Source organism: Salvelinus alpinus, chromosome 6 (assembly GCF_045679555.1).
Source record: "Salvelinus alpinus chromosome 6, SLU_Salpinus.1, whole genome shotgun sequence".
NCBI classification, from domain to species: Eukaryota; Metazoa; Chordata; class Actinopteri; order Salmoniformes; family Salmonidae; genus Salvelinus; species Salvelinus alpinus.
In genome coordinates, this window is record NC_092091.1 from 45,073,775 (window position 1) to 45,093,187 (window position 19,413).

Sequence of the window (19,413 nt, forward strand, 5' to 3'; positions counted from 1 at the left end):
CATGCATGCTTCAGTGTTGCTTGCCTCGAAGCGAGCATAAAGGCATTTAGCCCATCTGGTAGGCTCGCATCACTGGAGAGCTCGCGGCTGGGTTTCCCTTTGTAGTCCGTAATAGTTTGCAAGCCTTGTCACATTCGACGAGCGTCAGAGCCAGTGTAGTAGGATTCAATCTTAGTCCTGTATTGACGATTTGCCTGTTTGATGGTTCGTTGGAGGGCATAGCAGCATTTCTTATAAGCGTCCGGATGGATTAGTGTCCCGCTCCTTGAAAGTGGCAGATCTAGCCTTTAGCTTGGTGCGGATGTTGCCTGTAATCCATGACTTCTGGTTTGGATATGTACGTTCGGTCACTGTGGGGGACGACGTCGTCGATGCACTTATTGATGAAGCCGGTGACTGAGGTGGATTACTCCTCAATGCCATTGGTTGAATCCCGGAACATATTCCAGTCTGTGCTAGCAAAACAGTCATGTAGTGTAGCATCCGCGTCATCTGACCACTTCTGTATTGATTGAACAAGTCACTGGATTTGAAATACGGTCAGGTTTGCAAATGGAGGGTGAGGGAGAGCTTTGTATGCTTCTCTCTGTGTGGAGTAAAGGTGGTCTAGAGTTTTTTACCCTCTGGTTGCACATGTGAGATGCTGGTAGAAATGAGGTAAAACAGATTGAACTTTTCCTGCATTAAATTCTACGGTCACAAGGAGTACCGCTTCTGGATTAGCATTTTCATTGTTACTTATGTCCTTATACAGCTCGTTGAGTGCAGTCTTAGTGCCAGCATCGGTTTGTGGTAGTAAATAGACGGCTACGAAAAATATAGATGAAAACCCTCTTGGTAGATAGTGTGGTCTACAGCTTATCATGAGGTTCTCAAGACTTCCTTAATATTAGACATTGCGCACCAGCTGTTATTGACAAATAGACACACACCACCACCCTTCATCTTACCGAAAGTAGCTGTTCTGTCCTGCTGATGCACGGAAAACTCAACCAACTGTATATTATCCGTGTGGTCGTTCAGCCACAACTCGGTGAAACATAAGATATTGCAGTTTTTAATGTCCCATTAGTAGGATAGTCTGAACGGAGCTCATCCAGTTTATTCTCCAGTGATTGCACTTTGGCCAATATAATGGATGGTAGAGGCGGGTTACCCACTCGCCGACGAATTCTCACAAGGCACCCCAATCTCCGCCCTCTGTACCTCCGTCTTTTCTTCATACGAATTTCAGGGATTTGGGCCTGGTCTCGGAGAAACAGTATATCCTTTGCGTTGGACTCATTAAAGAAAAAATCTTCTTCCAGTTTGAAGTGAGTAACTATTGTTCTGATATCCAGAAGCTCTTTTTGGTCACGGTAGCAGCAACATTATGTACAAAATAAGTTACAAACAATGCAAAAAAACACACAAAATAGCAGAGTTGGTTAGGAGCCCATAAAACGGTAGCCGTACTCTCCGGCACCATTTAGTCAGTAGCGGTGGGTGGGTAATATCACTGGGGGAAGCCAAGTGAGGGACCCAAAAAACATATAACAACTTATGTGTTGAGATAATTGTGTTGTTTAGTTCATATACCTTGCGATTGTGATTTATAGTCCTAAAGCCTGACAGTAAGAAAATACAGTGACAGAATAAATTTTACCACATCTTTGTTTCATCACAAAACCGGAGAGCAACCTCTGTCCGGTGAATTCCACAAAGCATATTGCATGTAACAAACAGTTACATTACCTACAGCATGATCAAGCAAGTTAATGTTTACGCCATTTTCGGACCATTAAACAACTATTAATTTAGAACCACAGGGAGTTAGCTTGAGTCGCAAAGAAAACAGGAGCTACCTCCACTATTCCAGCACCATTTCAACATTATCACATGACTTATGCTTAGTCTAATACAGTGACAACTAAACAATACCAAAAACTATTTAGTTTAATCGACGTAAGCTAAATATGTGGCCATTGTTCTGATGATGTCCATGGTTCTGATTTCTGTGTGTCTGTCTGTCTCTGTCTGTGTGTCTGTTTCTGTGTCTGTGTCTGTGTGTGTGTCTGTGTTCGTGCATGCAAGAAGAAAAAACATGTTGATTCACCCTACTTGTAGAGAAACGGCAATGCCATCCTCCTCTCTTGCATGTTGCTGAAACTCTGTCATTCAGTACACACTTTTTTTCCCCTAGGCTACCTGGCTAAAATGCTTGCTCGCTGGCCTAACTTCATTTCATGGGAAAGGTTAGCTAGTTAACATTAGCCTTCTACATCTAGCTACATATTGAACTTCTATTCTCTCAGGCCTGGGACACAATGTATACATTTATGGTTGGATCAGAATCGCCGTTATAATCATTGACCAGTATGGAGGAAATAAGTAAAACCCCATGTCCAAATCCATATCTCCATCCATGGCTAATTTAGTAAAGGGAGAGGAAACTTCTTCAAAAGGTATCTTTCTGGATCCACAGGCTCAACACACTGTCTCCTCTTGGCCTTAACGAGGAGTTCGACTTGAAACCATTTTTATAGTTTCAAAATATCCAAATGATTATTGAATTATTTTATCCTAATTGAATATTGTATGTATATTACTGTAAATATTGATCACATTCCTTGTGTATGATCATATATTTTGATACATTGAATGTTAATATTGTGAACCTACGTTATACATTTTTTACCTCCTGTTTCAGGAAGTGATGTCACTGAGTACTGCTCCTATATATAGGACCTTCCACCCCCACCTGGGATATGGATGCCTGATGAAGACCTAAGGGTCGAAATGTTGTTAGAAATAAATATCATCTGGGAGCATGAGCAGCAGTGTGCTGCGTTTTCCTTTCTGGGACAATTTTTACTAGCTAGCCACCGGAGGACAACAACACAACGAGATGCAACAATTCAAGTTGTTTCAGTCAATGAGGTATTGTTCTCGATGTGATTGGAGTGAAGCCAAATCCAAACTGGCTTCCCTTGACACTTTTATTTGGTGCGCCAGGACCTTTCACAGTTGAGCTCACTCAGTATAGTTCAATGCTGATTGGCTATTATTTTATAATTTTTTTATCAAGGGAGACCAAATGCTCTCTGGCTTCACTTGCATTTTATGCTATGGGCGGCAACAATATCATATTATTTTTAACCAGACAGCATCAGATAGATGGCCTGAACACAGAGACAGAGGGGTGCTGTCTCGCTCACTCGGATGCTTTCTCAAGGTGAAATATATTAAGTCTCTTGCGAATTCAAGGAAAATTATGAAACACAGAGAGACAAAAGATATATTCATGTGTTTATTTTTTTGAGAGGTCAATCTTTGGGCATCCATGAACACATGCCACTGGTGTGTGTGTCTGTAGGATGTCCTGGAGCTCCTTTTCTGTTAGTGGTGCAGTGGAGGTCCATTGGTCCAAGGCTGCTGCACTCAGTCAGTCCCTCCAGTGTAGAGCCATGCACTGATAGAGAGAGCTGTCAGACAGATCAAAGCTAGGCTCCAGCATCCTGATCTGAGAAGGGGAGTCGAGAAAGGAGAGAGAAGGGGGAGTAATGAAAGGGGGGGAGGAGGATACAACAAGAGGGTGAGAGAAAAAGGGAGAGATGGTAGAGAATCGTTAAGTGGGTTGTGAAAACAAGAGGTACGAGGGGAGAATTTGGGTGTGAAACAGAAAGTTAGTAAGAGAGATGGAGAGACAGTGGTAGAGGGAGAGAAGTAAAGGGAGGAACAAGACAAAGGAAGAGAAGTGCGTGCAGGCGGGTGATGAGGTGTGTACTGTGTCATCTGAATGCAGTGTTGGTAAGACTGACTGTGTGTGTCCTCAGCAGAGTAGCGGTGCTGTGAAGACGGGATTATCTTGGCTGACATCTTAATTAATCAGTCAGACACTGATAGAGAGCCCAGGTGCCCGTACCCCTCTCCACACCCCCTCTCCTCAACCCCACCCTGGCCACACCACCTACAAGGGACTCCGCCCACACCCTACACACTCCCATCTGTGGCACCTAATTAACCCCTTCCCACATCACCCCCCCCCCCCCCCAACAAACGAAGAGGACAGGTGCACAGATATCAACTATCATACTCTAAAATCCACCACTTACCCCACCTCTGTCCATCCCTTATGGACATGCCTCCTCAACATCTCAAAGGAACAAAGAATGGTATATCGCCCTTTTCACACAAAAACCTAAAACAACAATCCATCTCTATGACGTTTTACAATGGCAGCTATTTCATGGACTAATAGTCCCCAAGGCGTCACGGTGTATAGTGGGCGAGGGTAGACGAACAGTTGCCATACATCAGGTGTATGGTGGTGTGTGTGTGAGAGAGTGTGTGTGTGTACAGTAGCCATACATCAGGGCCTCATTAAGTACCTGGCACCTGGTGCCTACAGACTGGGGAGCAATTAGAGAGAACAGAGTAATGGGATGCCATCCTTCTCTGCCAGGCCTCAGCCAATCGATGGCCACCCTTCTCTGCCAGGCTTCAGCCAATCAACAACTTGCTTTAGTCTTTTACTGTAGTCAGGTGAGTAGTCTACCCTAGAACGGATCTAGAACAACCCAGTGTCTCTGTATGATAAAAGACAGATAAAGTCCTGTGGCAATAGGGAGAAAGAGATACCACTTTTTTTCCTCTTCTTAGAGAAAACAACCATTGGTTTACAGGGACTAAGGGTGGTAGGAAAAAGGGAAACTTGAACAACAAAGAAGAGCTTATCGACCCCTTCCACCCCCCTCCCCCGGTAGGTTGTCAGTTGTCAGGATGGCAGTGGCCCTGCCTATTGCCACACCGACAGGAATACATTTGCCGGTCATGTAGAGCTCTGTCAGAGAGGCGATCACCCGCACCGCCTGGCTGTCAACCAGCCAGCTCTAGCTCTCACCCTGTGTGTATGTAGTGTGTCGGTGTAGGCCGGGGGGTATTGTTCACTGTCAAGAGTGCAGCTCACTACCGTCTATGGGCTGTGTGCTGGCATCCCCCAGAGGTTCCTCCCTTCTTCCCTCTTACACCTCCACTCTGACAGGTCCCTATGGATGGATTGATGGATGGATGGAGGAATGGACGGATGGGGAAGTGGAGGCGAAAAGGGACCCAATTATCCCCGGGCTGTGGCGTCGTTTAAATCAGCCGTTCTGACCCCTGAACCCTGGCTGTCGTGCGTCTCTGGCCCTGGCGGTGTGGCGAGGCTTGCAGTACACATTAGCCTGGGTAAAATGCACTGCAGCCCTGCTTCAAGCTGTCTCTCAAGACCATTAAGAGGCCAGAAATCTTCCAGAGAAGGGCTGGAGAGAGAGAGAGACAGACAGTTGGTCTAACCCCCAGACCATACCATTTACAGAGCATTACTGTCGCCTCACTTGACTTAACAGACGGCAGGCCACTTTACTGATAAAGAACACGAAAATTAGTTTACAGATAATTTACTGTCATTTCTACCCCTCGGAGGACAGTGGACATGACTGGGACAAATCGCTTAAAAATAAACGCTTCAGAGGGAAGGGCAATTTTAATGATTCGATTTTTTATGAGATTTTCCCAAGCAGAAAAAGAGAGAGTGCTGCTACCTTGGTAAAGAGGCGTATGTGTAATCTATTAAAGTGGTGGCAGGGACAGGAGTACGGTTTCACTTGTCGTCCATTTATCAACACTCTTCTTCCGTCTGACATTTATTGGAGGTAAAATCCAAAGGGTGATTTCAGTTCGTTATGTCAGATACTGTAAAAGGGAACGTATGTGAATATTAAAAGCACTATTGTGTCAAATGCCCAACAATAGATTGTTTTATGGCATTGTTGATCATTTTGGTGAAAATGAAGAGTACTTACTGTATTTATCTTACGCCAGAGGTCCACCACGCACCACAGATCATCATCTCATACTATACTCATAAGGAAATAGTGACAATAATAAACAATCGCATATCAAAACAAAGTTACATTAAAAAAAACTTTATTATTAAGATAAGGTAGGATTAACAACAACATGCGTTTACCACAACAGGAAATAAAAAGATATTTCACTGGCTTTACTCTAGCAATCTTTTTTGAACCCTTCTCCGGCAGAACCTCACTCCTCTCCTTCACACTTTTCAGCTTCAAACACACTGTACACACAAAAGGATCGCACACATCCATTAAAATACTGACCGAAAACCCCCAGAAGTCCAGTCCATAGTATAGAGTCAATTGTATTTTCTACCTTCAGTTCAGTTGAGTGGCATTGGTCTCTACACACTGACAGTAGACAGCCCTGACACTGCTATGGGCTTTGCCACACTCTGCACACTGCGGATACAGTAAAAACACATCCTGGATGGATCTCAGTCTTTAGACATCTAGTGAGGTTAAAACACTGGGAGGTCCAGGGTGGAGGTTACACACAGGGTTAACAGAGAGAGGGAGTGCCCCTATGGCGGGTGGTTACCGTGGCTTCGGGCTCTAGGGGAGGCCTAGCTGAAAATCGGAGGTGACGGTCCCAGGCTAGGCGTAGGTAGTGTTTTGTTTGGCTGGATTTGCTGTGTGTGTGTGTGTGTGTGCTAGGAGCAGGGAACAGCACACAGCCCCGGGCTAGAGATTAATGACTCCACCAGGGAAACTGACACTTGACTTGACTTTCAGACAGATGGCTGGACTATCATCATCACACATGGGACTGTGTGTGTGTGTGTGTGTGTGTGTGTGTGTGTGTGTGTGTGTGTGTGTGTGTGTGTGTGTGTGTGTGTGTGTGTGTGTGTGTGTGTGTGTGTGTGTGTGTGTGTGTGTGTGTGTGTGTGTGTGTGTGTGTGTGTGTGTGTGTGTGTGTGTGTGTGTGATACAACATTAAGTGTTTGCTGTGGGGATGGTGAGGCTGGCGCCGGGTGGTGGAGGATGGCACTCATATTGATCAGAGAGAATAGCAGCTGTCCGTGTAGCAATAACGACAGGACCACCAGCAGAGCCTACCAGACGGGAGGATGCCTGGGTGATATGCAAGTGGTTAAATAATAGCGCCAAGCTTGGCCGATATGTCCCTGTGACAAATGACAGCAGGTGTGAGGCCTCCGTGAGGCTTATACCTCACTAACTAATCTACCTCTCTCACCTCGATCCTTCTGCACTAGAGGAGACAACTATTCACACTGCAGGTGATTTAGGATGTTGCTGAAATGGCACCCCATTTCCCGTATAGTGCACTACTTTTGACCAGGGCCCAACCTTAAACACGATGTGCTGTTCCTCCACATTAACATTGTCTGTGGTACATCAGTGGTTAGGTTACATTAAAATGTGTATGTAAAGACCACGACAAGCTAGTCACCCTGATATAATCCGGGGTAACTTTAGCATGTGGAAAGCTGTTGGCATCGATAATGATCACTCTCTGCTACAGGGGTTGATTGCAAGTGGCACAGAGGATTCCGGATGAGAAAGATAGAACAACATGTAAACATATTACACAGATCGATCGGAAGCCACAGTCAGTCAGCCAACGGGGTTGTCTGTCTGTCTGGGGTTAGGTATTGACAACACAGACCTCTTCAGTATCTATTAGGACACCAGACGGATATAGTCCCGTCTCACCCTCAGTCATCCCAGAGCTGCTCTCTGCAACATCTCCAACAGCAACGTAAACTTCGCAGGACACACTGTGGACTGACACGCATACAGAGGGAGATTTGAACTCGCACACCCAAATAATTTTGATGTATGAGGAAGGTAGTCACATGGCCATAGTTTTGCATCATGAATACACACTAACAGACACACTCACGGACACTCACACACAGAGCAGTGGCACACAAGAACATAGGGTTGTTCAGCTCATTGATTGGTCGACATTGTCGTGACTGACCTAAAAGCCAGGGATCTGATTGGCCCTTTTATTTAGTTGGCGTTTCCATTTGACAGAGATAAAAGTGTTGTGCAAAGCCCACGCCCCTACTGGCCCGTCCCGACCCTATAGGCCAACTGAGACATCAGTCGAGCATCAGGCCTATCAGGGACAGACAGTACTAACAGGGGTAACTAACAAAGTCTACCCTAACTAAAACACACACAAAAACAGACCTTTAAATATTCGTATATATACACATCTGACAGCCAAACGACAATACATACTCTTGCACGCATATAGAAAGTAAAGTCTGCTAGCTTTACAGGATAAGAGGCATAACACAGAGAACACAGCAAGTTGGTCCAGATACAAAGTCAAATCAACACCTTTAGTGGCTGATAAAAACAGAGTGCGCAGGGGCTAGAAATAAAGATAATGGTCCATTTGGATGTGGCGAACCACTGGTTGTCATAATATAGTTTATAGATGGCTGGTGTGCCTACTGTAGTACGTTTGACTGGCCTGTAAACAGACCTGCGAGCGGACTTCCTGCCTCAGTCACCGGGGAGTCTGGGTAATTGAGCTCCTGCCTGGTACACAAACCCAAATCTCTTTAAAAGATCTACAGTACCTCATCTTTAACCACTTGACTCGTATCTCAACACTGCGTCTGTCTGTGTAGTTGACCAAACAAGATGCGATCAAATCAGGACCAGATTGATCAGTTGTCCCCAGGCAGTCTGTGACCGGATCACTGAACCTCCCTCCCCACCTCACCTGTAGTCCACCCTATGTAAAGCTGTGATATGAACCACCTATTAGTCCTTTATCATTAAAAACATGTCCCTGGAGTCAGAGGGTGTAGATTTGGTGAGGCTATCATGCAGTTACAAGGTGAATGGCTAGGCGGGTGTCCTAGCTACCACAACACATGCTCACACCCACATAGAGCTCTATTCAGTACACTGGCGGGTCCAGCTAAAGTCATGGAAGGGCCAGTGGAGCGGATGGGGAAGGAGTTTACCATGGAACGCTGTGATATACAATACAAAACGCTGCTTTAATAGACATTGACAGCCGCTTAATTAATAGCGTGTTACGTAGGGACTAGAGGCTTTTCTAGCCAGTCTGCAGTATTATACTGTTAGAGAGACAGAGTGCAGCGTTAGACCATGAGGGAGTAATAATAATAACACACAATGTAATTTGCCTTTTGTAAACTGCTGAGTGTGTAAACGTGAGCAATGCAGATTGTTTCATTAACAGACTGTAATGTATTTATACTGATTGCGAAGCATACGCTACTTGTATTGCTGAGATACACCCTTTTCAGTCACGGACGGCTAGAGACACACGCGGGCAGGGTGGGGTGGGATGCCATTTTGTTTATAAGGCACGACCTGATCTATTGGCTGGCTAAGAACGCACGTCAGACTACCGGAACTACTAGGTGAAAGGTAACGAGGCAGTATACTAGAAAAACCATTCGTGCGGGCGTTTGTTAATCCTTCCCCGTGGATCAGTGAACTAGCACGGTTTATTTCTAGCCCCCATGTTTCTTTGCAGGGGGAAACAAACACAGACTGACTTCACAGGAACATTAATCCGTGTCTGAATGATAAAACAGGGAATAAGAAGAACAAGAGATGCACAGCGAGTCCGGATGCCTCTGGGACATACACAGTCAGGGCAAAGATCTATCCCCAATGGACATCTCTCTCTTTCTCGCTCTCGCTCGCTCTCATAATGATTTGTGTGTTGCAAAGAGTTTTGAATAAATTGTTATTTTCTCCCAAACATGCAGTTGTTTGTGGATTAAGATTAAAATCTCGTGCCAGCAGTCTGTATTGTCATGGGTGTTTCTTGAGTCTTGTTTTCTGCTACGTCTTCTTGCTGCTGGTTTTGTCCTGTGGGGTGGAGGCTGCGGAGGCAGGGTTGGGTCTCCGTGGGGCCGCGGGGTCTGGCCTCTTGCGCTGCTCTGAGGCTGCAGTAGGGGTCTGGGTGGGTGTGGGTGTGTTGGTGGGCCCCTGCCTTGGTGCAGAAACAGCTGTAATGGCTGGAGTCTCCCTACTGCCTCGTAACCCCATCAACGGCCTCTCTGGGTGGTCCTGGGGCCCCGGGGCACAGTCTTTAGGAGGGGAGGCCCTCCTCTGTGGAGGGGGAGGGGGGGCTGGCTCAGTTTTGTAAGAGGGCTGCCGGGGAGAAGACTGGGAGGACAGGCGTGGCGGTGGCTGAGGAGCAGGGTGTCTAAAGGGGGAGGGGGAGAGGGGTGTGGTGGTGGTAGTGGTAAGGGGTGAGTCGGGTGTGGCCTTGGGGTGAGGGGGGTCGGAGGGTCTCTGGTTCTGGTCTTTGGCCCTCTCAAAGGCCTCCTTGGCCCCAGGGATGGTGAGTTTGACGGGCCCCAGGAAGCTCTTAGCCACAGTGGCTAGCTGGGACACAACCTTGTCCATCCCACTCTCTGACCCTGACACTTGGGCTGGGGGGCTAGGGATGGCATAGGCTGGGGTGGCGTAGGCTGCAGCGGCGGCGGCAGCAGCAGCCTGCCTCCGGTTGTCTGCCTCCTTTTTCTCCTTGGTGATGCCTGGGGAGGAGATGGGTGTGTGGGCTATGTATCTGCCATCTATGGATCCAGTGGGGCTGGATCTGGGGGCCTCCAGGCCAGAGTCTCTCTCCTCACTCCATAACCCAGGACTACTGCTCTTCCCTCTGGGCTCAGGTAGCTTGGGGCTCCTCCATTCCTGATGTGAAGATGGAGCAGCAGGCTTCAGGAAGGTGTCCTTACTGATGGAGATGAAAGCACTGCCGGGTGTGGCGAAGGTGCTGGACAGGGGGCTCTGGGTGAACTTGGAGCTGGGGTCTGGAGCCTTCCCCTCTCTCCTCCCACAGTCATCTGAGGAGGCTGAGCCGCTGTCTTTCCCTCCCAGCGAAGGAGCACTCTGAGTGGGCTTATGTTCGGGGAGTGTGGAGGGTATGGTGGCTCTGCTGGGCAGCAGGGTGGAGGAGGGGGACAGACACAGGGAGGGGAGGGTGCCCCCGGGTCCCGTGCGGGGGGCGGTGGCCATGACGGAGGTGGGGCGGAGCAGCGGGGGGGTGAAAGTACAGGTGTTCCTGCCCCTCCCGTCCTGGCTGTCCTCCGACCCCTCGTCTGTCTCGTCCTCTGAAGAGTCCACCTCGTGGATAGCATCCTGCTTCTGCAGTGACTCCCTCCTCTCAGCCCGGTCCTGTCTAATGGCTGACAGCTTGTCCTTCAGCTTGCTCTTCCCGGGGGCCAGCCCCAGGGACCCGGCTGCCGGTCCGACGTCCCCCTCCTGACGCCCCAGCTTCCTGCTGGAGGAGGAGTGTTTCTGCAGGCTGCCCATCTCCACGGGGCCACCGCGACCCCCCACCCCTGTCCCCACCCCCAGCACCCCCTCTCTCTCCCCAGCTGACTCCTGCAGGCTCTGCAGACTGGGGTCTCTCTGAAGCATCTCCTTCTTAAACTCCTGGTGCGAGATATCCAGGCTGTGTTTACGTCCCGTCACCGCTACAGGCAGCTTCTTGTCACCTCCGGCCCCCGACGCAGAGGGAGAGGAGGAGGAGGAGAGGGAGGAGGCTAGCTTCTCGGTGGATTGTACTCGTTTGAGGAGTGGGGAGCGGGGGGGTTCAGTGCTCTTGGGCCTGGAGATATGCCTGACCAGAGGAGGGGAGGAGTGGAGTTTCACGGGGAAGGACTGGCCCATAGAGGAGGAGCCCACAGCATGGCTGGGCAGGGGGGAGGGAGAACGTTGGGGGGAGGTGCTCTGCTGGGTGGGGGAGGGGGTACGGGCCAGGGGGGATAGGGGGATGTTGCCGGCTGACTTGCGTCGAGGGGAACGGTACTGGCGCTGGAGCTTGGGGGCCAGGCCATGGAGGGAGCTGGGCCGGATGTGACCAGAGCTGGCTGGGGAGTTAGGAACACTGGAGCTGGGAGAGCTGCTCTGAGACGAGTTTACCCCTACTGAGAAAACACAACCCACACAGAAACGCACAGTCAGACCTTTACGCATTTATAATCATCACCTTTTATGACCTCTTCCAAGACCTTGTGCAAGGTTTGTGTTTGTGGCCCCGTGTGTGTGTATCTTACCAGAGTGTGCAGAGTCAGGCGTGGAGCGGTAGCCAGGTGTAGGTGACCTGGGGGACAGGTTGTGTGTGGGAGACCCTGGTCCACTCTCTCCAGAAGACAGGGAGCGGTTGAGAGAGGATAGACTACGGCTGGTGTGGAGCAGAGACGCCTGCTTAGTGATCTTCCTGAACAGAGAGTTCCTCTTCTTGCCGCTGCTAATGAAAACACACACGCACACAGCTGAAGAGTTAAAAAGACACAAACAAACAATCCATTTAACAGAATTTATGCTCCATCTACCATGACTTCTGAGAGGAACGGTGCATGGTAAGTGTGTGAGATCACTCAGCTAAGAGACCAACCTTTCCTGGCCTCCATCTTTGGTCTTGGTCTTTTTGTTGCGACGCGCCATCTTGGATTTGGAGCTGGTCTTGCGGGCGGGGCCTACCTTGATGGAGGTGTTCTCAAAGGGCGTGGCTGAGACGGACACCTTACCACCGCTCTGAGGGTAAGACACAACACACATAAGACAGAAGCTAGAGTGTGTGTGTGTATGTGTGTGTGTGTGTGCGTGCGTGTACCTTGAGGATGAGCTCCACCACCTCAGTGTGGACCAGGCCGTGGACAGCCTCCCCGTTCACATGAGTGATGAGGTCTCCTTCTCTCAGCCCTGCATCATGGGCAGGACCACCCTCCTCCACATGCTGAGAGAGACAGAGAGAGAGATGGAGGGAGAGGGATAGAGACAGAGAGAGAGGGAGAGAGAAAAATGGAGAGAGAGAGAGATTGAAAATACACAACATATCACTGGCAACTCACTGGTAACACTGTCCTTGAATCAGATGAAGAACCGGATAACCAGTAGTGTTAAATCTCTTTTAGTTTAAGGCAATAAGCGTAAAGCAGCCAGTATTGTCTGGGCCTACTCACCCAGACTATGTGATGTACGGTGTAGATATCCGTGTCTCCCATGTACACCCTGATGGCCCGGAGGGTGAAGCCGTACTTCTTGCCCGCCCGGTGGATGATGATGGGGGGCTTGATGTTGGCTACGGCCGGCGAAAGGTCCCTACTGGGGGAGGAGTCTCTGGATGAGGGATTGGAGGAGAGGGAGTGGGGTGACATGGGGCTGGCCAATGGGGAGGCTCCATGGTGGTCTAATGAGAGGGGAGAGGAGATTTGATGGGGAGATCAGACCAGTAGTAAATAGAGAATATACATACACACCTGTATTATATTACCAACAGTTTTACCTCAAGTTTTGAATACTAAGACCAAGATCCAATAACCCCAAAACAGAAAGAAATGCAAACAGACACACTCACACTGAAAAAAGTACTCAGACGCGCCCACACAACACACACACTAATTATCCCTCCCCACACACACCCCCATGTGTACCTGGAGGGATCATGAGTGAGAGCGTAGTTGCGGAGGCAGACTTGATGACCTTGTTGAGGGGTCTGGACTGGGTGTGTTTGTCCGTGTCTCCAGACAACAGTCTGTGGCGGGCCCTCCGAACTGCCAGGTCACTGATTGCCTTAGGGGTAGAGGTAGAGCTGTCTACTCCCGACACTGTACCACGCTCCCACACATCTCCTGAACTACCCGCTATGGAGAGAGAGAGGGAGGAAGTGAGGAGAGGAATAGAGAGGTAAATATAGAGAAAATAGAGTACCAGGTAAATAGCAACAACATTTTTTAAGTGCACCTATAAATCAGTGTTCAATATGTAATTCTATTTGTCACGACGTTGGCCTGGGGGTAGGTTTATGACAGTCATAAATACCTCTTCCCCCCTTTTTTCCTCTCTCTACCCTACTGATGTGAAATTTGAAACCCCCTTGGTTAACATAGAGATTCTGGGAACATCAGAAAGGTGGGGGGAAATTAACTATATTCTGGTAATCCGACCAATTGAACATATGCGGTGGTACTTAATGTATATTATGTCAGTTCAGTTGCCCTCTGGGACATTCTCATCAATGATAGGATGACATAAACTCTACAGTGGAAAGTCTGCACATTGTAGTTATCGGAGTCACATGGAATTGTTGTTCAATTTAAATGTTTGAAAATAAAATTATTGGTGAAGAGATTCAATTTAATTTTAGCTTCCAAATGAGAGATTTGGGTTTTCATAAGGTTAGGGCTCTGCTCAACCAGGGGCCCGCCCCTGTGAAGAGACATGGGTTATAAACTTTTCAGACACACCCTTCTCGCTCCAATATATAAAGCCTTGACGAAAATGTAACCTCCTGTTCCAAGTACGTGAGGTCTGCAGCCTCTGCGTTAAAAGGACTAACATGTCAACTACAGAACTAAGCCAACCTCTGTGTGAGCTTTGGTTGCGAATGGTATGAACTTTGCACTCTTATTCACTACAGAAGTGATACCTCCTAGCCGTTGAGTTAGCAACAGCAGCTGCAAACGCGGGCTAGGAAAGAACAGACAGCGTATCCCGTCTACCACACAACAACGTTACTACAACGTATCCAATTGACCACCAGAGAAATTCTTCAAAGGACAAAGGACTCGGCTACCGAAGCGCAGCTCAGAGTAAATATTTATTGCATTTTCCTTTTCCAAATGGGCGGTAATTTAGAATGCATAAGATACTGTATTTACGATAGCACAGCTTCGCCCTTTGTTCCTCAGTCTTCCCGCTCTTTCACTCAAACCCAGCCCCTTTTCTTTTGTGTAACCAGCTGTCATATCTGTTCCGCCCGCTAGGGACGTTTTCCTTTATGACGTAATTTGTAATCAAGGTATGATTCATTCTGTGTATATGTAATTCTGTGTGATTAGTTAGGTATTTAGTAAATACATAATTAAACCCAATTTTGTATTGCTGATTCAACTTGTTAGCCAGGGTTCGTGAAGATAACCAAGAATTTACAACTTTCAAATGAGACTGAATTAAGGTGACGATTAATATTGACTGCTATTGATGTAAAATATTACTAGGTCTTTAAGAGTTTATTCGGAAGATAACAGCTCTTTAAATATTCTTTCGTGGTGCCCCGACTCTCTAGTTAATTACATTTACATGATTAGCTCAATCAGGTAATATTAATTACGGAGAAAGGATTTTATAGAATAGCATGTCATATCACTTAATCCGGCATAGCCAAAGACACGACATATTGCAGCGTATATCTATTTGGACAGTGAAGCAAAAATGTGGCTTTATACTCCAGAATTTTGGATTTGAGATTAAATGTTTCCTGAGGTGACAGTTCAGAATGACACCTTTTATTTGTGGCCCTGTGTGGCTCAGTTGGTAGAGCATGGCACTTGCAATGCCAGGAATGTGGGTTTGCTTCCTGGGACCACCCACATGTAAAATGTATGCAGGCATGCCTGTAAGTTGCTTTGGATAAAATAATCTGCTAAATAAAATATAACTAGTGGTCCATGATTCCTTGCAACTCATTGGAATGGCAGTTTGTTTTGGGTTACACTGAGTGCACAATACATTAGAAACACCTTCCTAATATTGAGTTGCACCCCCTTTCGCCTTCAGAACAGCCTCTATTCGTCGGGGAATGCACTCTACAAGGTGTCGAAAGCATTCCACAGGGATGCTGGCCCATGTTAACTCCAATGCTTCCCACGGTTGTGTCAAGTTGGCTGGATGTCCGTTGGGTGGTGGACCATTCGTGACACACATGGGAAACTGAGTGGAAAAAATCCAGCAGCATTGCAGTTCTTTACACACTCAATACAATGCGCCTGGCACCTACTACCATTCAAAGGCACATACATATTTTGTCTTTCCCATTCACCCGTTGAATGGCACACAGACACAATCCATATCTCAATTGTCTCTATGCTTAAAAATCCTTCTTTAACCTGTCTCCTCCCCTTAATCTACACTGATTGAAGTGGATTTAACAAGTGACATCAATAAGGGATCATATCTTTCACCTGGATTCACCTGGCCAGTCTAAGTCATGGAAAGTATTCCTAATGTTTTGTACACTCAGTGTATTTTGCCAAATAGTAACTGAATGATGACTGGAGTCATTTTATTTCTAAAGCCTTATTTGAACGGGATTAGTTTTACTGGGGGAGGTCGGGTACAGTAATTATGTGCACGAGCACAAAACACCACATCTGTAATTTTAGTCCCGCCCGAATCTGCCATGTCAGTCATTTTCACATGGCGGGAGAGTAATAATTCCTGACAGAATAACCTACTGTTTTTTGGCAAACTCCAAGGTCCTCTGATAATACTTATCCAGTGCGAATTGACATTGCTGTGTTTTGAGGGGTATTACAGTGTTTAACAGGTGCTGGTCACACTTTGGGTAAGAACATGTTAAATGTGCAACCAGAGGGGAAAAAAACTCTAGACCACCTTTGCTCCACCTTTACCCAACACAGAGAAATGCGTACAAAGCTCTCCCTCGCCCTCCATTTGGCAAATCTGACCATAATTCTATCTTCCTGATTCCTGCTTACAGGCAAACACTAAAGCAGGGAGCACCAGTGACTCGGTCAATAAGGAAGTGGTCCAATTACGCAGATGCTAAACTACCGGACTGTTTTGCTAGCACAGACTGGAATATATTCCAGTAATATTCTTCTGATCGCATTGAGGAGTACACCACATCAGTCACTGGCTTCATGAATAAGTGCATCGATGACGTCGTCCCCACAGTGACTGTACGTACATACCCCGACCAGAAGCCATGGATTACAGGCAACATCCGCACTGAGCTAAACGGTAGAGCTGACGCTTTCAAGGAGCGGGACTCTAATCTGGACGCTTATAAGAAATCCCCCTATACCCTCCGACAAACCATCAAACAAGCAAAGCTTCAATTCAGAGCTAAGATTGAATCCTACTACACCGGCTCCGACGCTCGTCGGATGGGGTAGGACTTGCAAACTATTACAGACAACAAAGGGAAGCAGAGCCGCAAGCCTACCAGATGAGCTAAATAACTTCTATGCTCGCTTCGAGGCAAGCAACACTGAAGCACGCATGAGAGCATCAGCTTTTCCCGGCTACTGTGTGATCACTCTCTCCATAGCCAATGTGAGTAAGACCTTTAAACAGGTAAACATTCACAAGGCCGCGTGGCCAGACAGATTACCAGGACGTGTACTCCGAGCATGCGCTGACTAACTGGCAAGTGTCTTCACTGACATTTTCAACCTGTCCCTGACCGAGTCTGTAATACCAACATGTTTCAAGCAGACCACCATAGTCCCTGTGCACAATGACACTAAGGTAACCTGCCTAAATTACTACCGACCCGTAGCACCCACGTCTGTAGCCATGAAGTGCTTTGAAAGGCTGGTCATGGCTCACATCAACACCATTATCCCAGAAACCCTCTATACCAGGCTTCTACCCCCAAGCCATAAGACTCCTGAACAGCTAATCAAATGGCTACCCAGACTATTTGCAATGTCCCCCCCCCCACCCCCTCTTTTACACTGCTGCTACTCTATTATCTACGCATAGTCACTTTAACTCTACTTACATGTACATATTACTTCAATTACCTCAACTAACCGGTGCCCCCGCGCACATTGACTCTGTACCGGTACCCCCTGTATATAGCTTCGCTACTGTTATTTTACTGCTGCTCTTTAACTATTTGTTATTTCTTTTTTTACTTAACACTTATTAAAACGGCATTGTTGGTTAAGGGCTTGTAAGTAAGCATTTCACTGTTGTATTTGGCACGTGACAAATAAAAATGTATTTGATTTGAACATGGGAACAAGTTGATGCTTAAAACAAAGTGCTATGCACATAGCCTACAGATGAGTGATCTGTCAATATTCTCAGTGCCTATTTCTCTTTTAAAAGGTTAAGTGGCTGATATTGTGCCAATGAATTGATCAATTCAAAAAATACGTCCGTTAATGAATGAATTAATGAATGGTTCTTATTGACAATATTAGGCCATATCTAGACAAGTTGAAATATCTTCAAGCCTAGAACAGACTCCAAATCAAACCAAACTTTATTGATCACATACACATATTTCGCAGACGTTACTGCGGGTGTAGCAAAATGCTTCCGTCATAACGGTACATTTTGAATGAGAAGATAAAAATAATTAGACGGGGCAGTTTGGTAAAACTAATCCTGTCCGAATCATCCTCTGGAAAAACAGACATGCCCGGGTAATAATTACATAACCTGTGTGAATAGGGCTTAAGTGAGTAGATAAGACGTTTCTGAACACTTCTAAATTAATCCTGATAATGCTATGATTTAAACAAAATCATGAATAAATCATGAAAAGTGAGATGCAGTTCAGAGTATACAACTAAAACTGTTTTGGGGGTATGATATTTGTGCCTCTGTAATCTTCTCATTCATCATTATTCACGACTCATTCGTGATTATCCATAATCATGGTAGCATCCACATGATTGTAGAAGAGTATCTTAAATAAGAATTTTAAATAAGACATCTCGGTCTTATTTAAATAAGAATTTTAAATAAGACATCAGTCTTATCTCTCCGCCTCCCATAAAAAAGATGAATGCACTAAATGTAGTCGCCCTGGATAAGAGCATCTGCTGAACGACTAAAATGGCAAATGTAGAAACATCTTCTATTCTTAATTACAATAAAAGTGACTCCAAAATGGCACGATGTATTATTCACCATTCAGTTTCCATTGTGAAAAATATCATCCAAAACACAACCCAAAAATTTACATTTGAATCATTTAGCAGATGCTCTTATCCAGAACGACTTAAGATAGCTTGGTGAGCCAACCACACATCACAGTCGTAGTAAGTACATTTTTCCTCATTAAAGTAGCTATCAGCAAAGTCAGTGCTAGTAGGGAAAAAAATGTAAACGCGAGTGTTAGTTCACGAAAGGCAAGGGTGTTATTTTTCAAATGTAATTCAATACTTTTTTTTTTATGGGGAGGATGCAAATGCTCCAACAAGTTTGTAGAGTCACAAGCTTGATGTAGTTAATGCATGCCAGGAATATTGGAGCCTAATATAAAAATGTAGCTTCGCTGTCCAAATACATATGGAGGGGAGTTTATGTGTATATACGGTGGGGTCTGAAATGATTGACACCCTTGACAAATATGAGCAAAAATGACTGTATAAAAAAAGTATTCAAATACTGAGCTATATTGTATGCTAAAACAATTGGGATATTGTTATATTTTATACTAATACAATTGCTCAGAGAAAGAGATTCTGTTTGACAAGTAATCATCTTTTTATCAAAAAGGTTAGGGGTAAAAATGTACACCCCTGTTTTCAATACCTTTCAATACCTCACCTTGCAAGGATAACGGCAATGAGCCTTTTTCTAAAATGTTAGAGAACACATTGAGAGGGATCTTCCATACAGAATCCTTCCTGATCCTTGATATCCTTTGTGTGCGCTTATGGACTGCCCTCATAAATTCAAACCACAGGTTTTCAATGAGTTTCAAGTCCGGAGACTGAGATGTCCATTGCAAAATAGATTTTGTGGCCAATTAACCAATTAGCCAATTAACCATTTCTTTGTG

General features: G+C 46.2%; 1 protein-coding gene across 8 annotated transcripts in view; it reads right to left on the reverse strand.

Annotated features, from left to right (window-relative positions):
- Window positions 1-5,932: 5,932 nt before the first annotated feature.
- LOC139577562 (microtubule-associated serine/threonine-protein kinase 2-like) overlaps window positions 5,933-19,413 on the reverse strand; it is a 259,047-nt gene continuing 245,566 nt past the window's right edge. For all 8 annotated transcript variants that reach the window (XM_071404646.1, XM_071404645.1, XM_071404652.1 and 5 more), the window contains 6 exons: window positions 13,298-13,507; window positions 12,827-13,053; window positions 12,478-12,600; window positions 12,259-12,398; window positions 11,918-12,111; window positions 5,933-11,788 (listed from right to left, as the gene is read on the reverse strand). In XM_071404646.1, the coding sequence (XP_071260747.1) occupies window positions 9,693-11,788; window positions 11,918-12,111; window positions 12,259-12,398; window positions 12,478-12,600; window positions 12,827-13,053; window positions 13,298-13,507 (2,990 nt within the window). In that variant the 3' untranslated portion in view covers window positions 5,933-9,692. The remainder of the gene's footprint in view (window positions 11,789-11,917; window positions 12,112-12,258; window positions 12,399-12,477; window positions 12,601-12,826; window positions 13,054-13,297; window positions 13,508-19,413) is intronic.